At 35.8% G+C, this 22761-nt stretch overlaps 1 protein-coding gene across 3 annotated transcripts in view; it reads left to right on the top strand.

Annotated features, from left to right (window-relative positions):
* The first annotated feature begins 3157 nt into the window (after nucleotides 1-3157).
* The window catches only part of SLC15A5 (solute carrier family 15 member 5), a 29306-nt gene continuing 9702 nt past the window's right edge, over nucleotides 3158-22761 (top strand). Inside the window, exons 1-7 of one of the 3 annotated variants that reach the window (XM_042890199.1) lie at nucleotides 3158-3274; nucleotides 4987-5420; nucleotides 6804-7029; nucleotides 10620-10789; nucleotides 13853-14073; nucleotides 16395-16581; nucleotides 20235-20423. In XM_042890199.1, coding sequence (XP_042746133.1) covers nucleotides 5054-5420; nucleotides 6804-7029; nucleotides 10620-10789; nucleotides 13853-14073; nucleotides 16395-16581; nucleotides 20235-20423 — 1360 coding nt within the window. In that variant the 5' untranslated portion in view covers nucleotides 3158-3274; nucleotides 4987-5053. Of the gene's footprint in view, nucleotides 3275-4275; nucleotides 4340-4902; nucleotides 5421-6803; nucleotides 7030-10619; nucleotides 10790-13852; nucleotides 14074-16394; nucleotides 16582-20234; nucleotides 20424-22761 lie in introns of those variants that run through there. The other 2 variants (XM_042890200.1, XM_042890201.1) reach the window with 2 other exon arrangements.

Below are 22761 nucleotides of genomic sequence, written 5' to 3'. Positions count from 1 at the left end.
TTCCCTAAATTACAGAACCACCTATAGAACGATCTCAAAGCTACAAAGACAGCTTCCGTACAGTTCATAAAGCTTTACACCTTGAGTTACAGCTCCAGCAGGAGAGATTAAGAGACTATCTGAACAGTGCGGTGAGTGGAAAGCTCTTCAACGAGGTGGGAGATCTACCATCAATCCTCTTGTTGTGATGAGCATTTGCTTCTAAAAAGATGCTAGCACCTTTTCATGGCTTCTCTGGAACTAGTTGGGTGCAATCAGGGATGAATTTAGAGCAGAAACTCTCCCATAACGTTATACTTACGTATGTATTCTAGAGTACTAACTGCTAAATGGACTTGAATATAAATGAACTGTCACTGAGGGAGAATAGTTGGAATAATCTTGGATGTACAGATAATATTGTCTCAACTGTGAACCCTGCTTTAGAATCTCATTTCAGTCTGTACCTAAAAATCTATATGTCAAAAGAAAATATCCTGAGTGCCATCTACAAACTATAACATGGCACAAAAAAAAGCCATATTTCTCTATGATAGAGCTACTTCTAATTTTCCCATTAGACCAAACGACATCATAAAGAATATCTGCCAACAACGTGATATAAAACTGTACCATGCATCATGAAAAATAATTGCAATTCAATTACTCCAGAATTATAAAAGCGTCAAATAGGTGCAATAAGACAAGAGCCTTACAACATATGAAAAACTGCTTAGCATAGATAATTATATATGTTTGAACAAAATCCCCTAAATAAAAGATGTGCTGTTTGATGGAACAGGGTAATCATGCCAAAATAATTTTCATTCATAGCAAGAGTTTGAGGATCAGCAATTTTAAAACCACTTCCCTGAAAAAAATATAGAAGTAAATTAGCAAATCTTTAACTATTGGTAGAGGGCATACTCAGCAACAAGATAAAAAACTGTTTTCTTGCCTCTACCACCTTCTTCCTTACATTCTGCTCAATGTCACTGCTTAAAATCGTCTTGTAAAACTGCCTCACTGAAATCAGGGTCACAAGCAGCAGGTTGCTCAGCAGTACGTCACGCTGGGTTGTGAAGATCTCCAAGGATGGGGACTCCACAACCTTTCTGTGTAACCTCTACCAATGCTTGAGAACCACAGTTTTTTACTTTTGTTCAAAATTATTTTTCAGTTTTTGTCTTTTTGTCCTCTGCCTGTTCTCCTGTCACCAGGCTCCACTGAAAAAAAGCCTGGACCTATTTTATTTAGTTCCCAAACATCACATAGTTATGTACGCTTATCAGAATCCCCTGAGTATTCTCCAAGCCAAGTAGTCTCAGCTCTCTCAGTCTCTCTTGAAAGAAAATGCGCCAGACTCTTCATCATTTTCATGACTCTGCATTGCGTTCTCTCCAGTGTGTCCACTGTTGCACTTTCTTGTATTTGCACTTCCTTAAGTACTTAATGATGCACCTTAGGCTTAGTAGTGTCTAATATATATATATAAATATGAGTGTAAATATATAAATATTATATATTATATAAATATATAAAAATATAAACAAATAAATATTAATATAATTAATATAAATAAATATTAATATATATAAATATTATATAAATATTATAAATTTATATATAATGTATAAAAATAAGTATTATTTATTGTATTTTGTCTTTCTGTAACGCTGTACATCGGAATTAGAACACCACTGTAAATTTTAGTGAATTAAACTCTTACCACCTTGGTGAAGTAATTCAATTTATTTCTATTTTCAAGATGGAGAGAGAAAGATCCCAGCAAACTAACATGGCTTGCACACAACCAGAGAGGCAGTCTGACAGAAATAGGACTCAGAGAGAAATGGCTAAAGCACTCTTTCATAGGCTGAGCTGGGAATAGAAAGACCTTTGCATCAAAGCTCTGTGCTACACTCTGAATTAAGAAGAATATGGCTTCCATAGAACCATTAAATTATACAAAAGAAAAAAATAATAAGCATGTTTTTTTAAATACAACTATTCTCTACATTAAATCTTTCACCTTGGTCTTGCCCCTTCACAGACAAAAGCTGCTGCAGAACAAGATAGTGGCTATGACATCCCCACAGCAAGGCAGAACTGAGCTAGGGTTCCCAGTTGCCTCCAGTTAACGTGTGGAAAGACATTACAGGAATACTTAATAAATGGAAAAACTATCCAGATGTAATGTGATGGATGTCATAGGTCCAGAAGTTCTGAGATATTTTTTTCTATATTTAAAAATGTTAATAACGGATTACTTCATATATGCTTTTTTTCAGCCATCAAAGAGTACTTGTACAGTGTGTAACAGATCTTCATAAAACACAGAAGAGTTTTATTAAATTTGTTAAACTAACAGATTTCACAAATAATTCCTGATGACTGCATTTCACTTTATTAATTGATCTTTTATGTTATTTACAGAGTGCTTAGGTTTTGTTTGCATTTGTTCTTCTGGTATGTAGTCAAACAAAAATGCAGGCAAACATTATCCTGAATTTTTAGTAATGCTCACAAAGTTCTTCAGAAACATCAGATGCAGGCTTCAAATGCCATGAACTACAAGACAAAACAAGACCATCATAACCTATAATTGATTCCACTTCATCTCAGTTCTGACTGACGGCTGCCTGCACAGAAATCTCTGAAATAGTTGTCTAAGGTAAGATTTTAAACAGAAATTGTTTCGTAATCTTCCCCATGAAATAAGATATTGCTCAAAGTGATGAAAACATATGGGGAAAAAAGACAAAAAATAAAAGAAAAAAAACAAAGGCAGTTCATATTGAAATTAAATTTATGTTTTTAATTCTTGTTCTATGTAGTTTTACTACCTCTTTCATTAAGAGTAGGCTAAGAGAATACCAGGTGATCCAAGGAGAACTCAGTTAAAACCACATCATGGAATACCCTAACAGATCACCTATATCTGCTGCAGATGTGGTTAAATAACTAGATGAAGAAAGACCACAGTGCTTTCACTGAGGGCATCATTAACTCATTTACTGATTGCTACCTGTGACTATCAGGATCACCATGCCTTTAACAGTCACATGCAAAGGCAATTCAGAATTAAAAAAAATGAAAACAATCACCACTGCCTCCTTTCAATGGCACATATAAAGCTCAGCCAGTTATTTCCTTTCCCTTGTTTGTTATCCAAAGTTAGAGTAAATGAAACCACATGAAGACTAAGATACCAATATTTTGGTTAGCAACCTTGCTGTCTCTAGTAGTTTCCATGATATGGTTCACTTTGAATTATTAGCACGTATGAGAACAGGTAAACTTTGCACCTTTTAAGAGAAAAATAGCTTGTAGAAAACTGGGGTACTTTATACTGAAGTGCCTATGGTAGTAAGAATGTGTTTATCCTGGTGTTTTCTATCTGATTCTTGTTTTTCCTTAAAGGCTATATTTCCTAAAAAAAAAAATAAAGTAAGGGAATAACATTTTCTTGCTGAACAGTTAAATAAGAGTATCTCTGTGCAGTGAAAGACATATATGCCTTTTGGTCTACAAGCAGTTTTTATTTGTGTTTGGATTTGGAGTTGGCTTCATTAGGCTTTAGTGAGGTTGGTTGAGTTACAGGTGATTTCTAGGTTGGATTTATCTGCTGGGTTTGTCCAAATGAAAATCTCTGTAGCTACTGTAGGTGAAAAGACAGAAGCAGTTCTTGGTTATGTTACAGGACATGGCTATTTTCATTCTCATTTGGACTTCTCTGACAAAAGTTTCTGTAGTGTTTGAATTTTACTCAGTTTTAAAAATATGTATTTTAGAATTATTTTAAGGTACAGTGTTTTGTTATGTAGACTCAAGTTTCAGATTTTCTAGGCTTTGTGTTTAAGTCAGATACTTTTTAAACAAGACAAGGAAGTAAACTAGAATTTGGCAGTAGCATTGAAAGATTTAATTTGGAGGTAGTCTAGGAATCTATCAATACTGGTTATATACTATTGCGCATCAGTTTGGGGATGTAGAAGCCTTAATAGGTCTGAGAAGGTAAAATGAAAATAGTTATATAGACATTTAGAAAAATATGACACAAAAATGCTGAGGCATTGAGAGATCTTCTTAAAGAAATACACCTGATTTACCACTGCTTTGCAACATGCATATGCATTTATGTTTGTCTAAAGTACTTTTCATTCTTCTTTGGGAGTGTTTCAAAAAGGTGATAGTCACCTTAATGAGCTCCAAGAAACAAATAAACTGATTTGGGAAAACTGCAAACTTTTCTGTGGATGAGAGGCACAAGGAGCAACTTTGTCTCATCAGAAATATTATTTAAGCTAGTGATTGCTTTTACTGGGCAGAAATTGCATGTGCTCTTGTCCGAAATGAGGTATTGCCACACAATATTTAGTTAGAAAAGCAGTTTTGGTTTACGTTGCTTTCAGATGGCTTTTATTCTTTGCTAATACATTCAACTTACTCATTTCCTTTTAAAATTTGATTCCCTAACATAAATGTAGTTGCATTATTTATTTTTCTAATTAACTTATCTGAATTTCAACTAAATATAACAAATCTAATAAATTAGATACTGCTAACTTTTGGAGAAAAAAAAAAAAAAAAAAAAAACTCTGCTTGCAATTTTTCATCTGTTGCCTATTTAAAGCTCCAGTTTACTATATTTCTTGATTTATTATTTAAAATCTGCTGATAATGTTGGCTTTCCTGTGTATTTAAACCTTTACCTTTAACATACAAATAGAGTTGTATGTACTGAATTGGACGCAAGTAATTTAACAGATAACATACACTGGGGAAAAAAATGTTTTTCATATATGAATGGATTAATTAAATAGGCTGTGTTCCTGAACGTTGCTAAATTCAGAAGTTGAAACGCTGGTATGTCTCTGATTAATTTATTTGTTGGAAACTCTTTGATCCTATATGTAATAGCGCAAAAGTGACTGGTGCCCCACGAAATTGTAGTGGTAAAGTGTGGAATTCAAAGTGAGAGTCTTACCAGTTTGCTAATTACAGTGGAGGAGAACAGAAGTATACCTGTAACTTAAGCTGCCCTCCTGAGTCCTAGTCAAAGAAGTCAAGCATGCCTGGTGCAGGCAGTGGTGATGTTCAAGAGAAGCAGCTTACAGCTGACGCTGAAAAGGAGAAAAACCTGCTACCTGGTAGAAGAAACCATGCTGGAAACCTGACTCTGCCTGAGAAGAAAGTCCAGGAGGCTATTTGTGTGCTGCTGGTGGAGCTGTGTGAGAGGTTCACATTCTTTGGCATCGTCTGCAATATGATCCTCTTCTGCACTGTCAGACTTGGCTATCGCAACTACCAGGCTGCCATTGTAAATATGTGCTTTGTGGGCACCTCCATGCTGACACCAGTGCTGGCTGGCTGGCTCGCCGAGTGCCTGGTGGGGAGGATCAAGCTGGTGTGCATCTGCATGTTTCTACACTTCTTAGGTAGGTGACACCCAGGTGTGCTTTAATGCTACAATAGTTCTGTTACAGAAATGTATTGCTGAACACTGAAAATCAATAATTTTCTCCAAGCTCGTGGCCAGTTTTGCTCATAATGAATTACTTCATTTTTTCCTCTACAAAACGCTTTGCAGTTTTCTGCCCATGTGTTTTTGTGAGGTAATACATAGAGCAAGGCTAAGAAGCATTTTCATGTCTTATGGATTAGCAGGTGTGTGATCTTTACTTCTCTAACGTGGCTTAGCTCTTAAGATTGCAGTTGCTCAACTCTTTCTTAGAACTGGTCCCTTTAACAAGCATCTGTTGTTGCTAGTGTTTAGGGCAAATGGGATGTTTTAGACAGAGTTTGAGAAAAAGAATGGAAAGCACTTCCCAGCTGTTGGTAGCAACATTTCTGTTGTATGTGAAGACATGACTGTTGTAGTTGGATAACTGGGAAAGATGCATTTAAGCACACATCAGTATAAACAAACACCACAGTGAGTATGGAGGATATATCCTAATACTTATATTGAGAGCTTGCTTTTTAACAGAAATCCAAATCTTCCCCAACTGCTCTTCCGGAGATCTTCTATGCAAAAAAGATCTCCAAAACTGTTTAAGCTAAATAGAGAGATTCAGTGCATTTCAGAGCTGGTGGTCATTTTGTCGGGTTAATTGAATGCTTCTAAATGTAAGTGTTTGATGCACAGCTGTAGTCTTAAACCTTGACTAATGTCAAGCTGATGTTTAAATTTGCGATATTTTGAGTTTGTCTCCAATTAAAGCACAGATAATCTATAGCTGACCAAATCTGAGACTTGCTTTGCAGACTAGAGCTGGTAAATGCAATTCATGGCAGTGCTTCTGTGAGTTCAGTTCCTAAAAACATATTTTTCCCATGAAGCTGCAACAGAAAACCAGAACAACTTAAAAAGAAACAACAAAAAAGTAAAACTTTTGAGACTTTCTTTGTTAAATCATAGACCTCATTAAAGACTCGGTTTAAATATATATTTTTTAAATCTTAATTATTCCAGAATGGGGAGGCTTTTTGGCTGTTTTAGTTTCTTTGCTGGCTAGTGGAGAGCTACTGCTCTCTACACACAAGAAATGGGAAAAGCACAATGGGAGGATTTTCGTTTCCAGGGTAAGCTCTTCAATATATTGAAGGACCTAAATCCTTGCAAGCATATTAGAGAAAACTGCTTTCATAGAGGCTCACAGTGGTGTTGTCTTCCTAGCTTTCTGCAGAAGTAAGGCCCTTCCTCTTCACTCTCATCTGGTGTCTTCTGATTTCCATCTTTTCAACATAATTGCTTACAGATTCACATTTATCAGTCTGACTTCAATTTATTTCAAATAATGATTTCCTTCTGATTCCAGGCACAGCCCTGCTACCCATTGTGGCTTTCCCTTTTGAAGATATCTACATTGACAAACGACATATTCTTCTTCATACGCTAACCAAAAAGGAGCAGAAAATAGTGTTCTACTTTGCACTACTCACAGCTAGCCTGGGAATAGGAGGCATAAGAGCTATAGTTTGTCCACTAAGTGCATACAACCTTGAGAACTGTGGACCAAAGGAACTTCTTTCTTTTTTCAACTGGTTAGTAACTTAACAACAGCTAAGTATCTGTAGAGAATGATATTGTATTGCTTTGAAATTCCCTGTGGACTTGCAATTATTGTTATTATTTACTGGGTTTTAAACGGAGAATATTTAAGCTTTGAAACAGTTTCCAAGAATTTATGTCAAAACCTTTGGTATAGTTCTTGCTTTCCAGGACCAACTGGTGATCATCTATTTTGGTCTTCAGTAGTAATCTTCAGTCAAGAACCAGGACTGCATAACTTGCTCAAGTACTCACACTTAGTGTCCTGCTGCTGTTAGGAAAACAAATGGAATACATTATTCTACAGCTAACGTATCTATAATTTGATTTAATTTTGCTATTAATCCCTGACTGTGACAAAATTCAGTGATACAATTTTTAGAAATTACAGGTAGCAATAGAATTTCCTGGTTTGTTGGAACTGAAGAATGCCAGTAGACTCTAACTGCTGATATCAGTGGTAAGAAAATGATATATCATGTCGGATCTTGCACTCAGAACACTTGGTAACAGATGATGCACTTTACATTTATATTTCATTTACAATATCTCATTTTTCAGGAAAATTTGGAGGAAAAATTGAAGAGGTAAAATAGTTTCTAAAAATCAGTTGTTGGTTTTTGTTTTTTCTTTTTCAAAATAACTGTTTCTGTGTCAGGGGGATCATTTTTGGTCATCTGTTTGCCTCCATTTATCACTTTGTAGCACTAAACATTCACCTTGACCTTCTGATTAAACTGTAGGACTTCTGTTTGAGTCAGAGTGAAGTAAAGTCTAAAACTGTCCCCTTTCCTGTCCTTTCCCTATATACACACACTTAATAAAATCAAAACTTAGCACATTGTCATACTGACAACAAAACACTGAGTAGTCGATGAAGATCTTTGTGAATCAGATCTTTATTCCTTTGGGAGTAGCTCTACTGGCTATTCTTTTTTTCCACCAATTATGTTAGTATCAGAGAATTCTGAATTAAATCCAAACTTCAGTGGTGAATAAAGCAGCTTTACCAAAGGTGGATGAGACTTTTTAGTTCTGTAGAGCAGATTCTGCCTCCCTGACCTGCCCATAGGAGAGAAGAAAAAAAAAATCTTTTTACTCTATTCTGATTTTTAATCCTTAATTAGCAACATCATTTTGATTAAATAAGACTCTAGGGGATTAAGACTGGAGTGCAATCAGTTGTTCTGAAAGATAGCGCTGGAGAATTTATTGTACTGTGGTCTTAGCCATTCAGAGTTGTGTTTAATCAAAGTGACATTTCTCAGTGTTGATTACAAAGAAGACATAATCTGAATAAAAAGTTCCTTGGGTGAAATCCAAATGGGTTATTTCTTGGGGCTTTGGAAATACTAAGAAAGGCACATGTGTGTTTTTTGCAATGGCATCTGAAAAGAGGCTACTTAATTGCTATCTCAAAATTTTAAAAACTAAGTTATATTCTTAGTGGTCTTAATCTCATTACAACCTCTCAGAATATAATCATTTTTTTCTTGGTAGAGTGTTTTTTCTTGGTAGATATCTGTCACAGGATTGAACTTTGAAGTAATAGATAAAAAAGGTGATTGTATACTTCTGATGAGTAAGACCTTATGTCCTTAGCTACATTCTGTTCAAAAGAAATTCATACTTACTATGTTAAAGGTAGGTTTTAAATGAAATGATGAAGTATAAACCTGCAACTACCTGCTGTTTAATTCAATTCCTGAAGAAGATTGCTTTGCACATCTAGGACCTGGTTCTAACTTCCAAAATGCTCTATGGCTGTTCCCTCTTAAACAAATGCTGTCCATGGCGGCAGACAATAAGAGTGAAAGGTACACAACTGGGACAAAGGATGGCAGCTAGCAATGTTGTCTCATCTTACTGATCTGCTACAGAAGAAGACAGGGAATGATGGAACTATATTTCCCTTCTTTCCTATGTCTCTTCTAAATCACTTTTCTTTCCATATACAGTGAATTCATTTATGCTGTCAGCCCAGGACACTTTAACGTTAAATTAAATAATTAGTCTACCCCTTTTATCTTTTTCACTTTCTCTTTATAGAGAACTCTGAAGTTATTCTAAATAAAATTCATCTCCTCCTAAAAAGTTGTGCAGGTAAATACGTGGTTTGGGTACTGAGCCTTTCTCAAATATGTGGAATATCTGGGTCTGAATTTGGATTGAAACTTAAGGTCATCTGGCTCAATCAATTAAAAGAAATTAAATAGTATTATAAGAGACAGAAAACATATTCCATTTTCAGAATTATTAAAAGAAAGTGACAAAGCAAAGTTTTTGAATATTTTCTAGTGTTTTTTTTCTAGATCTGTCTTTGTTCAGCAAGTTCATCTCAATTGTTATAGCAAGTGGAAGCTTTTCAAGTACAGTAACAGTGCTTTTAAGTTAAAAGTCACCTGAGTATTACTTCTTAAGTTATCATAATGAATATATTCCCATAATATATTCTAGTAAGATCTTTCTTCTAGACATTTCATGATAACGTTTTTGCTTATATCAGAAATATGCTCTTGAGTTGAAATCAGAATGCAGAAGCTGAGTTCTTTCAGAATACGTAACCGCAAAATTTATGGTACATTTGCTACTCTCAAGCCAATAGTAAACTTTGAGTCCACAGGGTCAGACTAAAACGTACAAAGTAAAATCCTTGGCTAGACATACTGGGTCCTTAACACAAGATATCTGGCTCTACAGATCCATTCCTTTTGTACTTCTTCCCTTTTAGAAGTAGCTTTTACTTAAAGGATTTGCCAAAAAATATGTTGCTGATTTGGAGAGAAGTCTTTAAAGCATAAGATTCTCAAAAGAATTTATTTAATCAAGGTCCTCCACAGACTTCTAAGAGTGAAGGGGAAAGTCTACTAACAAAGCTGTTGCTCACTGTGGCCACCTGCCTGACATTTAGTCTGATAATCCAAGCAAATGGACTAGAGCTGAGAAGAATCACCAAAGTACCCAAAGCAAGTACTCTGAAAGCTAGATTACTGACTACTCAAAATGAATTTGTTTTTTAAATGTCTCAAAATAATGTTTAATCCACAGAAAAGCAGCTTTTTCATGTTTATAAACCTACTGTCCAAAGCATTTCCTTAGTAAGCAGGATATATTGGTCGAATGCTCCAGTAGATACTATTTGTACAATATGCACTCAAACCTAAGTTGGGGTAAGAAGTTTTATTTCACACCAGAGGAAATAATTGAATGGCTGTTATATGCAATGTTATTTCTTTGTTAAGGTTAAAAATGCAATTTCATAATTTTACATACATTAAGCTTACATTATCAGATATTAAAAGTATAAATGGTAAATGCCTACATTTAATTATTCCTATCCACAAGTTTATTTATGGCTCTAGATTGATAATTTGTTCAGCTCTTCTGCCTTAGTGTCTTAGTTTTATCGCTTACCTCACCGAGCTGAAACATCCAAGCGAATTTAGGTGTTTCTGCTGTGTAAGTGGGGGTGTCTGTGTGTTACTGATGCTGTCCATAACAGTAATACTTAACTATGCCATTATATAAAAGCTGTAAATTATTCAGCTCTTCTAAACTTGGTTTCTCTGTCTCTGTGTACTAGGTTTTATTGGCTGATTAACTTAAATTCAGCAGTTGTCTTTGTCAGCATCTCTTACATCCAGCAATCTGTGGCGAGAAATCTTGGTTTTCTTCTCCCATTTGTGTCTGTGCTTATGGCCATGATCACAATTCACATGGTGCGTGGAGAAATGATTTACAAACCCAAAACAGGTAAGAAGGAACTATCTCTTAGGAAGTATATTTAGAGATTGTTTTAGCATCATTTTGGACATCTAAATAAGTTCTTTCAAAACAATTACCTGTTTGATTGTAGATGCCTGGGGAGGGGTTTTACCTCTATGGAGTCAGTCTAAGAGAAAACATCCTCTGTAAAGATAAATATATAGATTCTGGATAGGCTGAAAAATTGAAAGCAGTCTCTAGTGAACTTATGTACATCTTCTGCCTTGTCCATGTATAGGTTCAGAGCAGTTTCATGTACAGGAATAGATACTACATGCATGTTGCACATTACTAATGTCAGTGTGTTTTGTCCTATCTATGCCCAAGTTGTGTTGAGGTGTTGGTACCAAACGTACTTGTTTTCACTTATAAGCATGCTCCAGAGTTTGGTATGAAGTTACAACTGAGCAACTAAGCAGTGAGTTTACAAAATCAATCAGCAAACTTTGTAATATCTCAGTATTCCAGAATATCTCATGCTTATTATTTCAGTGTGCTTTCCAATACAACCTTGGGTATTTGTATGTATTTGAAAATAATTGAAAATACTGAATAGCCCTAAATAGCTCCAAAGCAGACTTTTTATTATTTTAAAGCAGAAGTTCTTATATTTCTGTTGGCTCATCAGTTAGCAATTAGTGCTAACTAGTACTTCAGCTTTTCAAAATGTTTTGATGACAGCTATCTCTCTCCTTTAACCAAGCACAGAAATGTAACTGGAGCCTGAGTGCCTAAGTAAGAATAAGTCTATAGAAGTGCCCAAATCTTGCTCTACTTTTTCCAGTAGAACACAGAAACTGAAATAAAGATATTTGTGTTTTTGTTATTAGTTCAGTCCAATAAAAAAAAATTATTAGCAATGAAAGAATGTGTGAACCAAGTATCTTGGAATGTTATGTGATGGAAATACTAGAAAGAAATGCACCCCTTCCCCAATGCCCTTCAAAAAATCATATCTGACTGAGGTATGTAAAGGCTAGTGTCAACTTAAGCTGTTCTTCTTATAGAGAGAACAGTAATTGTCAAGCTCTCTGGGTCTTGCTACAGGTCTTACAACCTGAGAAGCTAAGAATAGTCTTCAGCATCTAGCCTGCACTGGAATGATTCAAATGAACCAAATCTGGTTACTTGTTTAAGTAGTTTGACACCACTAAAAAGGATAACACAATCTTGTGTTATACTAGCCAATCTTTTGCTATATTAGTCATCTACAAAACTAGCAGAATATTTCTTGTATTGTTTTTTTTCTATGAATGAATGTTATTCAACTTAAGTGTTTTCCACATCTATGCAGAATGCTAATCACTAGAAAAATGTGTTTTTATCTCTTTAGTCAAAATAAAACATAACACACTTTGTATCTTCTGGTAAGACAGTGAAACATTAAATACATCAAAGCTGTTATTCAAATCCATAGATGACCTTACAGGATTTTTGTGTGTTTCTTTTTTTTTCTGATGTAACTCTTCAGATATGGATCATGCATTCAATTATGTTTACCTGTCAAACATGGACTAAATTTGCATTTCTTCCATTGCTAAAAATTTTAGGATTGGCAGTGATCAGAGATGGAGGGAAAAATGTGTATCCACCATCTAGAGTGCAATATAGAGATTTTTTTTCATTATGATTAAGTAATATAGATATTCATGATTACATAAAGGTCATAGTAGCAGAGTGTTAGAACCAAGATCTTAAGTATAACAGAGAGGGGAAATTTCCTTCTGGAATATGTAATTTAATATATATACAGATAGGTGCTCTCAAGAAAACATTAGAAATAATAGTACAGAGTATATGATGTTTACTCAGTTGTGTACTTCTGTAATCTGAAAAATTTGTTACTGCGGAGTATTGTAGGATTTACTGCTTTGCTTCTGAAGAATGGGTAAGACACTTATTCTAAATATGTAACTGGCAATATCCTCTTGATATAGGCTACGTATGACTCAAGTTCCTGACTGAACTACAACTTTTACTTAACTATTTACTAGTTTACCACTTACTAATCTGCTTTGAATTCTGTTGTAAGAAACATACATATTTTGTACAAGTAACTTGTTGTAGGTAACTGATTGAAATGACACTAAGGAGCTATGACAAGAGCTCTAACTCTCACATTTTTCTGATTATCTTCTTAGTCAGTTCAATCTGAAAGTCTGAATAGTTCTTAGTCCTCAGGTCTGGTCTTGAAATATGTTGGGTCTGAATTTTAGCAATGCTTACAGTGATTGGTAAGAATATTACCTTAGCAAAGTCACAGAAAACAAAATCTGTATGTAGTGTCTATGTTTGGAAGCTTCAGTCATGTTCTCTACTTCAGGTTTTATTTAACTGTGCCAACAGTCCACAGGTTAATGCTAGACAGTCATTATTTTTTTAATTTCCATTTCTTAGTTTTGGAAGAATATCCTATAGGTGTCAGATGAACATTCTAGAAAATACTTTCAACAGCAGAGGTGATAGGGAAACTTTTTTTTCTACCGTCTTCTGAATTCATGTTACATTTGGACACTATATACATGGCTTCTATAGTGTTTCAACACATCAGAAAGGCAGAGAGATGCTATAGCTTTCATTCTCATGGATGGGCAACTTACCAAAGGTAAATAAATCTGTATCTTCAAGAATGCAGGTAACAATTCTGTCCTTGCTATATTTCTTTCTTCGAGAAAGAACCAAGCTAGCAATTACTTGTAGACAAATTTTAATATGCCAACAACTAGACTGGAAGCTTTTTCCATAGCACGTTGGGAATCCTAAGATATCTCAAACATTGAAACATGTTCCTTAAAACTTTCTATCCCATCAGCCCTCCTTTGAGCTCCCTTTCCTTCTCACTTCTACATGGCTCCTGTTGGACTTCAGCAGAGATGCGACATTTCATTCCTATCTTGGGTTTAAATTCTTTCAAGAGAAAGCCAAAACAAGGGAAGGTAATACAACACCTCCCAATATATCAAGTTATATTTTTGCTCACAAAATGCTTTGTTCTGTTATTTTTGGCAGCAAATAAAAATGTACTAATGCCTTATGTCTGATTGTTTCCAGACAGTTCCCTTCTGACAACTTTTGGGGTAATTGGTAGTGCACTGAAAACGTGCTGTGTGCGGTATCGTTACGTTAGTGGAGATGTATCCAGCTGGTTAGATCATGCCAAGGAATATCATGGTGGTCGGTACAGCGAGACTCAAGTGGAAAGTACAAAGTCACTTGCCAGGCTCTTCCCGTTGTTTGCTTTCCAAATTCTTTACAGAACATGTATTATGCAGGTGAGTAAACAACTTTTCAAACCAAATCTCAAAAAAAGACTGTTTACTACCATTTCACATGGTTCTTAACTGTTGCTTTACCAACAGAACCACCTTGCAGAATAGTCTTCATCTCATCAAATAAAACTAAAATCAGCCTTGCTGCGATGTAGTTCCTGTGTCTTTCTTCTGCTCATTTCTATCTATCCCTTCGACTGAAATATCTAGTGCTGAGACTCCTGTGCTCCTCATGTTTTGAAGATTCAGGCTCAGCACTCCTGTGAAACACACAATTTTCCAATTTCTTAAATATTCACTCAATTTTTAGGAAAGGCATAAAATCTTTCTTTGCTGTTTCAGTTGTATATTTCTACTGTTCTGGTAGATTTATATGTCTGCTGCATCTACAGTGGAAATGTGTAGTTTTCCATTTATGGAAACAGTTCTTTCAAAGTCTGAATGTATGAATGATATGTAAATATTTCACGGAGTTGCTTCAACTGACATGATTCCTTCAGATTAATTTCTGACTGGATGATCCTGGCTAAGCAGGAGCTTGAAGCAGCTTACCCTTTGGCAACTGGCGTAACAAATTTAGAAATTCATTTTTAGTTATTGGTTTTAAAATGCATGCATAGGGTGCTTAAGGAAATTCTTACATATGTGTAACATACACTATTTCATTGACATTATCTTGCAACTGTTAAAAATTCCTGCTCATCTGCTACCTTTTCTTCTCTCACTCAGCTCCATGCCAGGGAGAGTGGAAGACAAAATAAAAACAAACACACAAGTGACTGAGGCTATGTGTTAATGACCAGATGGAAATGAGTCAGGAATCAATAATCTCTGTTGTAGTGTCTAAGTATATATCTGGAAAAGACTGCTTGCACCTCCTGAAAGCAATGGCATTCAGCAGAATTTCCGATATGTCTAAGGTTTTTTCTTAGACTAGGCAATAGATTGATATTTTTCATAAAGATTAATTGTATTTTCTCCATACTATTAACAGATTTCATGTTGATGATAATTCCTAATAAGTCAATTCTGATTTCCAATAGGCAATGGAAATGAGGAACCAATGTAACTTAGCTTATGTCTGATCTGTCATGATTCTGTTTCTATTTATTCGTCCTTTTACATCTTCTATTTTTTGAGGGGAAATGAAATATGGGTGATAGTATTCTTATTAACATCTAGCATTTGAACAACTCTTTAGCATCAAGTGAAATTATGTTGATTACAGTTGACTATAATAATTGATGAGTAACCCTTGAAGATCTGGGTTACTAGCTACACTTTAATTTTCAGACAGCTACAAGTAATATTCCATCTGGATTTGGCGTTGCCAGTTGCACGGAAAAGCCATGTACAAAACCTCAGAAATTCAAAATGCTATGAAAGCAGAAATGAGAGTAAAGAAATCCATTCTACATCCAGCTCTGCCATGGCTGCTTTCTGTGAATTACTCAAGTTACCTCTTTTCTACCTATTTTCCTATCAGTCTGTAAAATGAAGTGGATTGTAACTCCTTGTTGTTAGTGAAGTTTCAGTGCTTAGTATACCAAGGTTCCTCAAAAAACACAAGTTGATATAAACAGCGGGCTTTCTTATGTATGTGTCAATAAACTCAGCCAATTTTTATGTATCATCAAACAAATAGGAACTATTTGCTTTTTGAAGTGAAAGACAGTCTTAAGTCTGCTTAACTTCATATCCTGATGAATAGCATTGGAATGTTGCTGAATTGAGTACTGTTTTCTGTTTTTTGATTTACAAAAGTAAAAAAGTAGCCCTTCACAGCTGCTATGCCAGTCACATTAATGTCAGCCACATTAAGCTGCTTCAAAGACTATGGCTAAATCTATGTAGCTCTTAAAGCTATGTGATGGCAAGAATGTCTTTAAAATATTCTTTCACTTAGAGCAAACAATTAGAAATTCAAGACAACTCTGCATCATGCTATTCTAAAATGAAAAGAGTCATGCTGCACACTGTGAAGACATGTAAGAAGTCACTGAAGTACTCAGGAGAATTTATTATGTTGACTGATGGTTTATTTGATCTTCATTAGAGCTAATATAAATTGATGGGCTGCTCCTTAGATTTGTTAAACTGAGAAGTAAGTGAAATAAGTAGATAATATTAAAGCCTAGCAGAGAATGAGAGTCACTATCTGAAAGGCTGTAATCATGAATGGTTACTCCTTTTGGTTAGTGTGTAATTGGTTTTCTGTGACTTCTTCAGAAGGAAGTGTTGAAGAAGCTTCTGTTACAGGAAAAGAAAAAAATTATCCATAAAAAGTAACTTACACTGAAGTTGGTTTGTATTCCACAATACAGATTCCTTCAGGATATTATCTCCAAACCATGAATTCCAACTTGAACTTCAGTGGATTTGTACTGCCAATTGCTGCGATGAATGTGATAAGCATCGTGCCGCTACTGATTCTTGTTCCAATTTTGGAATGCATTAACTCATATCTCTTCAGCTCCAAGGCAAGTGGACATTCTCCAACAATTTACGTTGGTAAGTCTAAAATCTGTTTATGAAGTTTTGATACATATTTTTGTTTTGGAAAAAAAAAAAAACAACTCAGCAGTTGATACTATGTTTTACCACTATTTCAAACTATAAATACTAAGATAGATTTGTTTTGGGATGACAGAGGTAGGTATATTTCAAAGAAACTTCAGAAAAGGCAGTCCTGAAAAATGTTAGATATTTAGAGAAAAAGGCATAGTTTTTATTGATGAAGAAGACTGAAGTTCTTCTGATCAATAAAATGTATTGAGACAAACACTGAGGAAAGAACTAAGTCATCCTAAGGAACTGGTGGAAGAAATAGCACTAACCATTTAGGTTTGCATTTTACTTCACACTGGTTACTTTCTATATGCTTTTTCCTAATTCTTTACTTTTTTTTTTTTATTTGGAAGGGGTTTTTCAGGGGGTTGATCTTTGTTGGTAGCTCTCTGATTCTTGAAAAAGATTCTGTTGCTCAAAATTATGAGTTTGGATTTAAATAATTAAGTTATAAATACAAGCTTTTTTCATTATTTTTTTTTAAGCTATCCCTGTATTGACATTAGGACTGCAGCTTACTAGAGTTCTTTCTCCTATAAAGATAGATTGAGGGAACTGGGCTTGTTTAGCTTGGAAAGGAGAAGGCTCCAGGGAGATCTCATTGTGGCCTGCCAGTACTTGAAGGGAGCGTATAAACAGGAAGGGGAACGGCTGTTTACAAGGGGGGATAGTGATAGGAAAAGGGGAAATGGTTTTAAACTGACATGGGAAGGTTTAGGTTAAATATTAGGAGGAAGTTTTTCATGCAGAAGTTGGTGACGCACTGGAACAGGTTGCCCAAGGAGGCTGTGGATGCCCCATCCCTGGAGGCATTCAAGGCCAGGCTGGATGTGGCTCTGGGCAGCCTGGTCTGCTGGTTGACAACCCTGCACACAGCGGGGGGGTTGAAACTCGATGATGACCGTGGTCCTTTTCAACCCAGGCCTTTTTATGATTCTATGATGATTCTATGGAACTTATCACAGTTACAGTCCATTCCTGACTCTTTAATTGAATCCCAAGTAGGAAGTAAAAAAAAAAAAAAAAAAAAAGTTAGTCTAGTTCTATCTACAATAGCTATTTCTAAAATCGCCCAAGTTCTGAACTCACAGACTACTGATTGCATAAACAAACAAATGTGCATCATGTGCTGTTCTCAATTTTCAACATTTCTCAAGTGGAAGATTATTTGGAGAGGTACAGGTTTCCTCTCTAGCACTAGAATTTTAAGTTAAATATGTAATATATTATTGTCCAAGTCTTTAGCATTTTAATGAATACTAATCTAAAACGTAACTTACACATTCCTTCTTATGCGCTTCAGTTACATAAAGGAAAGAAAGGAAGGATTTTCAGAGCTCTTTTTCCTTGTAGAAGTAGTGTGTAGAAGTCTCTGCGTTTATTAGTTCCAGTGCTTTCAACAATAAGCATTTAAGCTCAGACGTGGATTTGGGGCTCATTTTATGGAAATTCATGGCCTAAAAGCAGAGATAATTTTAGTACATTTTACTACAGGTGATGCCTGATGAAGTTGGACTGCTTTCCTTTGACATTACTCTTCTTCAGTTTCCTGGTCCCCTTAGCCATGGTATCCCTAACCTCAGACTTCCTCTGTTCTGGGATCTGGAGGGATATCTGCAACAGTCTTCTGATATCAACTACATGCAATTCCACAAGAAAAGCAGCTTCCATCCTGTGTTCACTTAAAGCTACTCCCTTCCAAAGATGCTCTCATTAAACTTCCCACATGTTTTATCATGCAGCCTGCATTACAAACCTCAGACAAAAATATTTATAAACGACTATTTTCTCAGTGTGTTACTATTAATTCAGTGCCCCATGGCATGCAGCACAGTGAGTACTGACACACATAGAGGTATTAATCTGAGTAAATTAGCCTAATTAAGAGTGTTATTAAGTTTTATACAAACCAGATGCATATAACACAGCAGGTTGCAATTACCCTAGTTTTTAAAATAACATCTGCATTAAAGCACAGAAAGCACATTCAGATGAAGTTTCCATGGTTTTAAGGAAAACTAAGTATTAATGTTATATCCTGTTACACTGAACAGCAGTAGAATATATGCAGTGTTTTCTTCTTAATAGGTTCATTTATTAAAATAGCCTTCTGTTAGGGGTGATAAATTACCTGAGGCATAAAAAATGCCTCTGAGTACAGGCAATGGCTTGAGATATCCAAGCATATGACTGCACCTGCAAATATGGAAGACCTCTAAGTGCCAATATCTTTGCCAACAGTTAATTAAATTCACAATTATTTTCAGGAGAAAAATTGAAAGTACAAATAGGATGTTAGTGTTAAGCTAGCTTATACCTATATTTTAAGGTGAACTTTTTAAGAGGAAGAAATTTAAATAGTTTCCTGGGAACTTTCAGTATGTTAAAAGTTTCAAAGACAAACCATGGGACGGTGTTGAACTATCTGATTTATCTAGTAAGACCTGTGTGAAAACTGTAATTTGTTACTTTATAATTGTTGGTTTATTTGTAAATCTAGTATGATGTAGCGAACTTGAAAATCTTAAAGTGAATTTAGATGGTGGACCTCGTCATGAAAAACATGGTGTCATGGATTTAGGTGTATTGAGTTTTTTCTGCTTGATTTAACCAGCTAGTACAGGAAATTCAACAGAGAATGGAATATGTGTCCCTTAATTCAAGTTTTCTCATAAAATACAGTGAAGAAGAACACTCTCAGACCACTGAAGTCTGGGCTGCTACAGCTTTCCTCTTCCCACAGCCAAGCCTTTCATCACCCCCCCTTGAACTAACGCTGGTGCTCGTTTGATGGCACAGATAGTTTAGGGAGTAGATAATTCTTTAAATTCTGAATAAAAGGAAGGATAATTTCAAACTCGAGTATGTGAGGGCACAGGTTTTTCCATTAATAATGCTAAGAGTAGTGAAGAGGTGATAATGTGGAGAGATATATTAGTACCAAGTGAGAAGTACATAACTTCTGACATGAGAGCTTTGTGTTCCTTTGTCTAGAAATGACAGGGGAAAAAAAGAAACCTACCAGTTTCCAGTTCTGCACGCTTTCTGATAAGGTAGCTGCTGTATATTCCAGTGATGTGTTGGTTAACAGTATGTGCTGAAGTTTGTGTTGCCTCAGGTAGCAGTCTTAAGCTGAGGGAATGGTGTGGTTACTTTAGAAATACAGTAGTTTGCCTGCACTACTTTTTGTATAGGAAAAAAATAAGGTAAAACAGATATTGTCTGTATACTTCAGAAATTTATTGCTACTTGAATTGTAGGATTTCCCCTGCTCTTAGTACTCAATCTTTTCTGGTAACTGGACAACCTGCCTTTTTTTTTTTTTTTTTTTTTCCTCATCTCCTCTAATATTAAAAAATAACAATAATTTAAAATACTTTTTTAAATCTCTCCTTTACCCTGCATCCTTGCATTCTGTGCGTGCTGAGCTCGTGTCTCTTTACCATAGATTTAGAATCAAATTCATGGAGAAGGATCTCTTCTTGTTTTTAAAATTTTAAAAACTTTTCCTTTGTATGTGCTTGGACTCTGCTTCACTGTAAATATGTGGTGTTCCTATAACTGCAACCTTGGTGAACACTCTGCTCTTAACCCAGTTGCAGGTCAATTATCTGCTGCACTTTCTGTGATGGTTGCTGGCTTCTCTGAAATACACCGCAAGCATTTTCCTCAGGTGGAACAGACCCTTTCTGAGGAGGTTCTCCTGGTCTCATCCATGCCTTGCTTCCACTTAGCTCCACAGTACATCCTGCTTGGAGTGGCTGAAGCCTTGGTAACTCCCTCTTGTAAGTAAAACCTAAAAAGCTAATGCAAGAGCATCCTGATTTGCTAGGAATGCCACTACCTAAAAAGAAATGATCATGTAATATTTTATCCCTGGCTCTGTTTCACAGGCTTAATGAGCGGATTTATTCTTTACCTGCTTTGTGTAACAAAACTTGTCTTGCTGGCTGTAATGTAGTGGTATTGTATTATATGTAAGGGGGAGGTGCTGCAGTCTTGTCAGGCCCCAGGGTTGTGTTACTTGTCATCTTGTGGAAGATTATGACAGTAGGATTCTGGGCTTGGGACTGTTTTTTCCTTGAAATGGAAGCTGCTTCATGGAGGAGCCAGTCCAGATAGGTTTTTGAGGCTCCTTCAGTTCTGAACTACTCTGTTCCTGATGATTTTCTTGAGACTGAACAAATACGCGTGATAACTGAGCCATGCTTGCAATTTTTGAGCATATTCAGACCACAGCAAGGAGAAGCAATTTAGCTTACCCTTTTAATGAACCATGTAATAAAGTCATGTGGTTTTTCCACAGACATAGTATATGCAAGGAGATACCACAGTTTAACTGACCTAATAACTGGGAAAACATTGTAGGCAAAGGTAGGACTACTGTTTGTACTCCATTCAGAAGTCATGTGAAGATGCCTCCACAGGGCATCATGCCTTAGTTGGTGTAATGGAGCCAGACATAAACACTCTTGCAGAGCACAGGCAGAGCTTAAGTCACATCTGTCATCCATAAATTATGTAGATGCACTTGTGATTGTGAATCTAAAACTTCTCTTTTTACTTTATTTACACTGACACTCTTGAGGGTTATTTTCTTCTGAGAATCACAAGGTGTTTTACCTTGCAAAACATATTTTAGAAGTTATTAACAAAAATAAACTAATCAACATCCATTTAAAAAAATATATAGGTAATGTTATTAACTAGATGACCTCCACAAGCATTTAGTTTGACAGGTTGAGTGTCTGTTCTCAGTGCAACCCCAGAAATTTTTATTTAAGAGAAGGAAAAAATTTTGGCTTCATTCTTGCACTGTAAGACTACTCAGAATAGTGGGTCATGGTTTGTCACTAAAAAGGTAATTTTCCCTAGTTTTAAATACTTAACACCTTCGTAATGCCTCTTCATACGATTTGCTCTCAAGTACTTAATTGAGATAGGTTTCTAGGCAGGTGTGTGGTTTCTAGGTTACAGGTTAAATGTAACAGAAAACTGTGACCTTCCTCTTAAGCTTAACAAAAAAAAAAAATAGTTAAAAGGTGGCTTGCTTACAGTCTTATGCTGCTGCATGAAAAGAATATTTCTGGTGGAATAAAGCTCTTAACTAACATAGTAGAACACAGCACAAGTCCAGTGACTGGAAGATGACATCAGCTTTTAAAAACAAAACAAACAAAAAGATGCCCCACAGGACCAAGTTGTTTTGTTTTGAAGAATTATTTTTAGAATGCATTAGGAAGAAAACTATTGTCTTTCATTCAAATAAAGACTAAGCATCTCACTAAAAGCTACAGTCATAGGTGTGATTCAAGAACCCTTGGGCTAAGTCAGAGCTTGAGATTTGCATGGGGAAAAAAAAAAAATAAAGGTAGGTGCCTAAAATAGGTAGATTACTACTATTTTCAGTTGAGATGCAGGCTTGCGTTCCTTTGCCCACAGGTAGGTGTCATAGCACCTCTTTTTACAGAGGTAAAGATGTGCATGCAGGGCAAGCATGCTCCTTTTATAGTAACTACCTGGCCTTTAACTGCTGCTGGGATAGAGTATAGTTCTCCCATAAGATCTGCATCCCCTGAGGCAGCCCCATGCAGATGACCAAGGCACACTGGAGCATTTTGGGCAGCTTTTGGCATCTTTTTGGCCTACTGGTTTCTATTTCAGTCTGAACTGAATTACTGTACAGGAACCCTTCACTGGATCCACATCAATGGTAATGACAGTCTAGACACTGAAATAGTTGTTTCACCTTTCAAGATGTTTTACTGCCTGTATTATGCAGAAGGTCAAATTCAATTATCATAATAATTCACTTGGTCTGAAAGTACATGATCCTAGTTGAAGACAGAAATGTTCACACTTGTAATCAGGGGAAAGAGGAAGAATCTCATTTCTGGAGTGACTAGCTAGAGAAGCTAGGTCTAGCATGTTAAACTCCTTATCTGCATTTGATCACTGGTACTTACAATTGTTTATAAGATACATTTCAGTATTTTGTTGATAGGAAGCTTACATAATCACCTGCCTTGGGTGGCATGAAGATCTTTAAGAATACATAAGAAGAGTATATAAATTTTGTCTAATGCTGAAGTCTTGCTTAAAATCTCTCTCTCTCTCTCTCTC

The sequence above is a fragment of the Lagopus leucura genome, unplaced genomic scaffold, assembly GCF_019238085.1.
Source record: "Lagopus leucura isolate 7727_CA_CO unplaced genomic scaffold, USGS_WTPT01 Super-Scaffold_100159, whole genome shotgun sequence".
Taxonomy (NCBI): Eukaryota; Metazoa; Chordata; class Aves; order Galliformes; family Phasianidae; genus Lagopus; species Lagopus leucura.
This window is presented reverse-complemented; position numbering and strand designations above follow the sequence as displayed.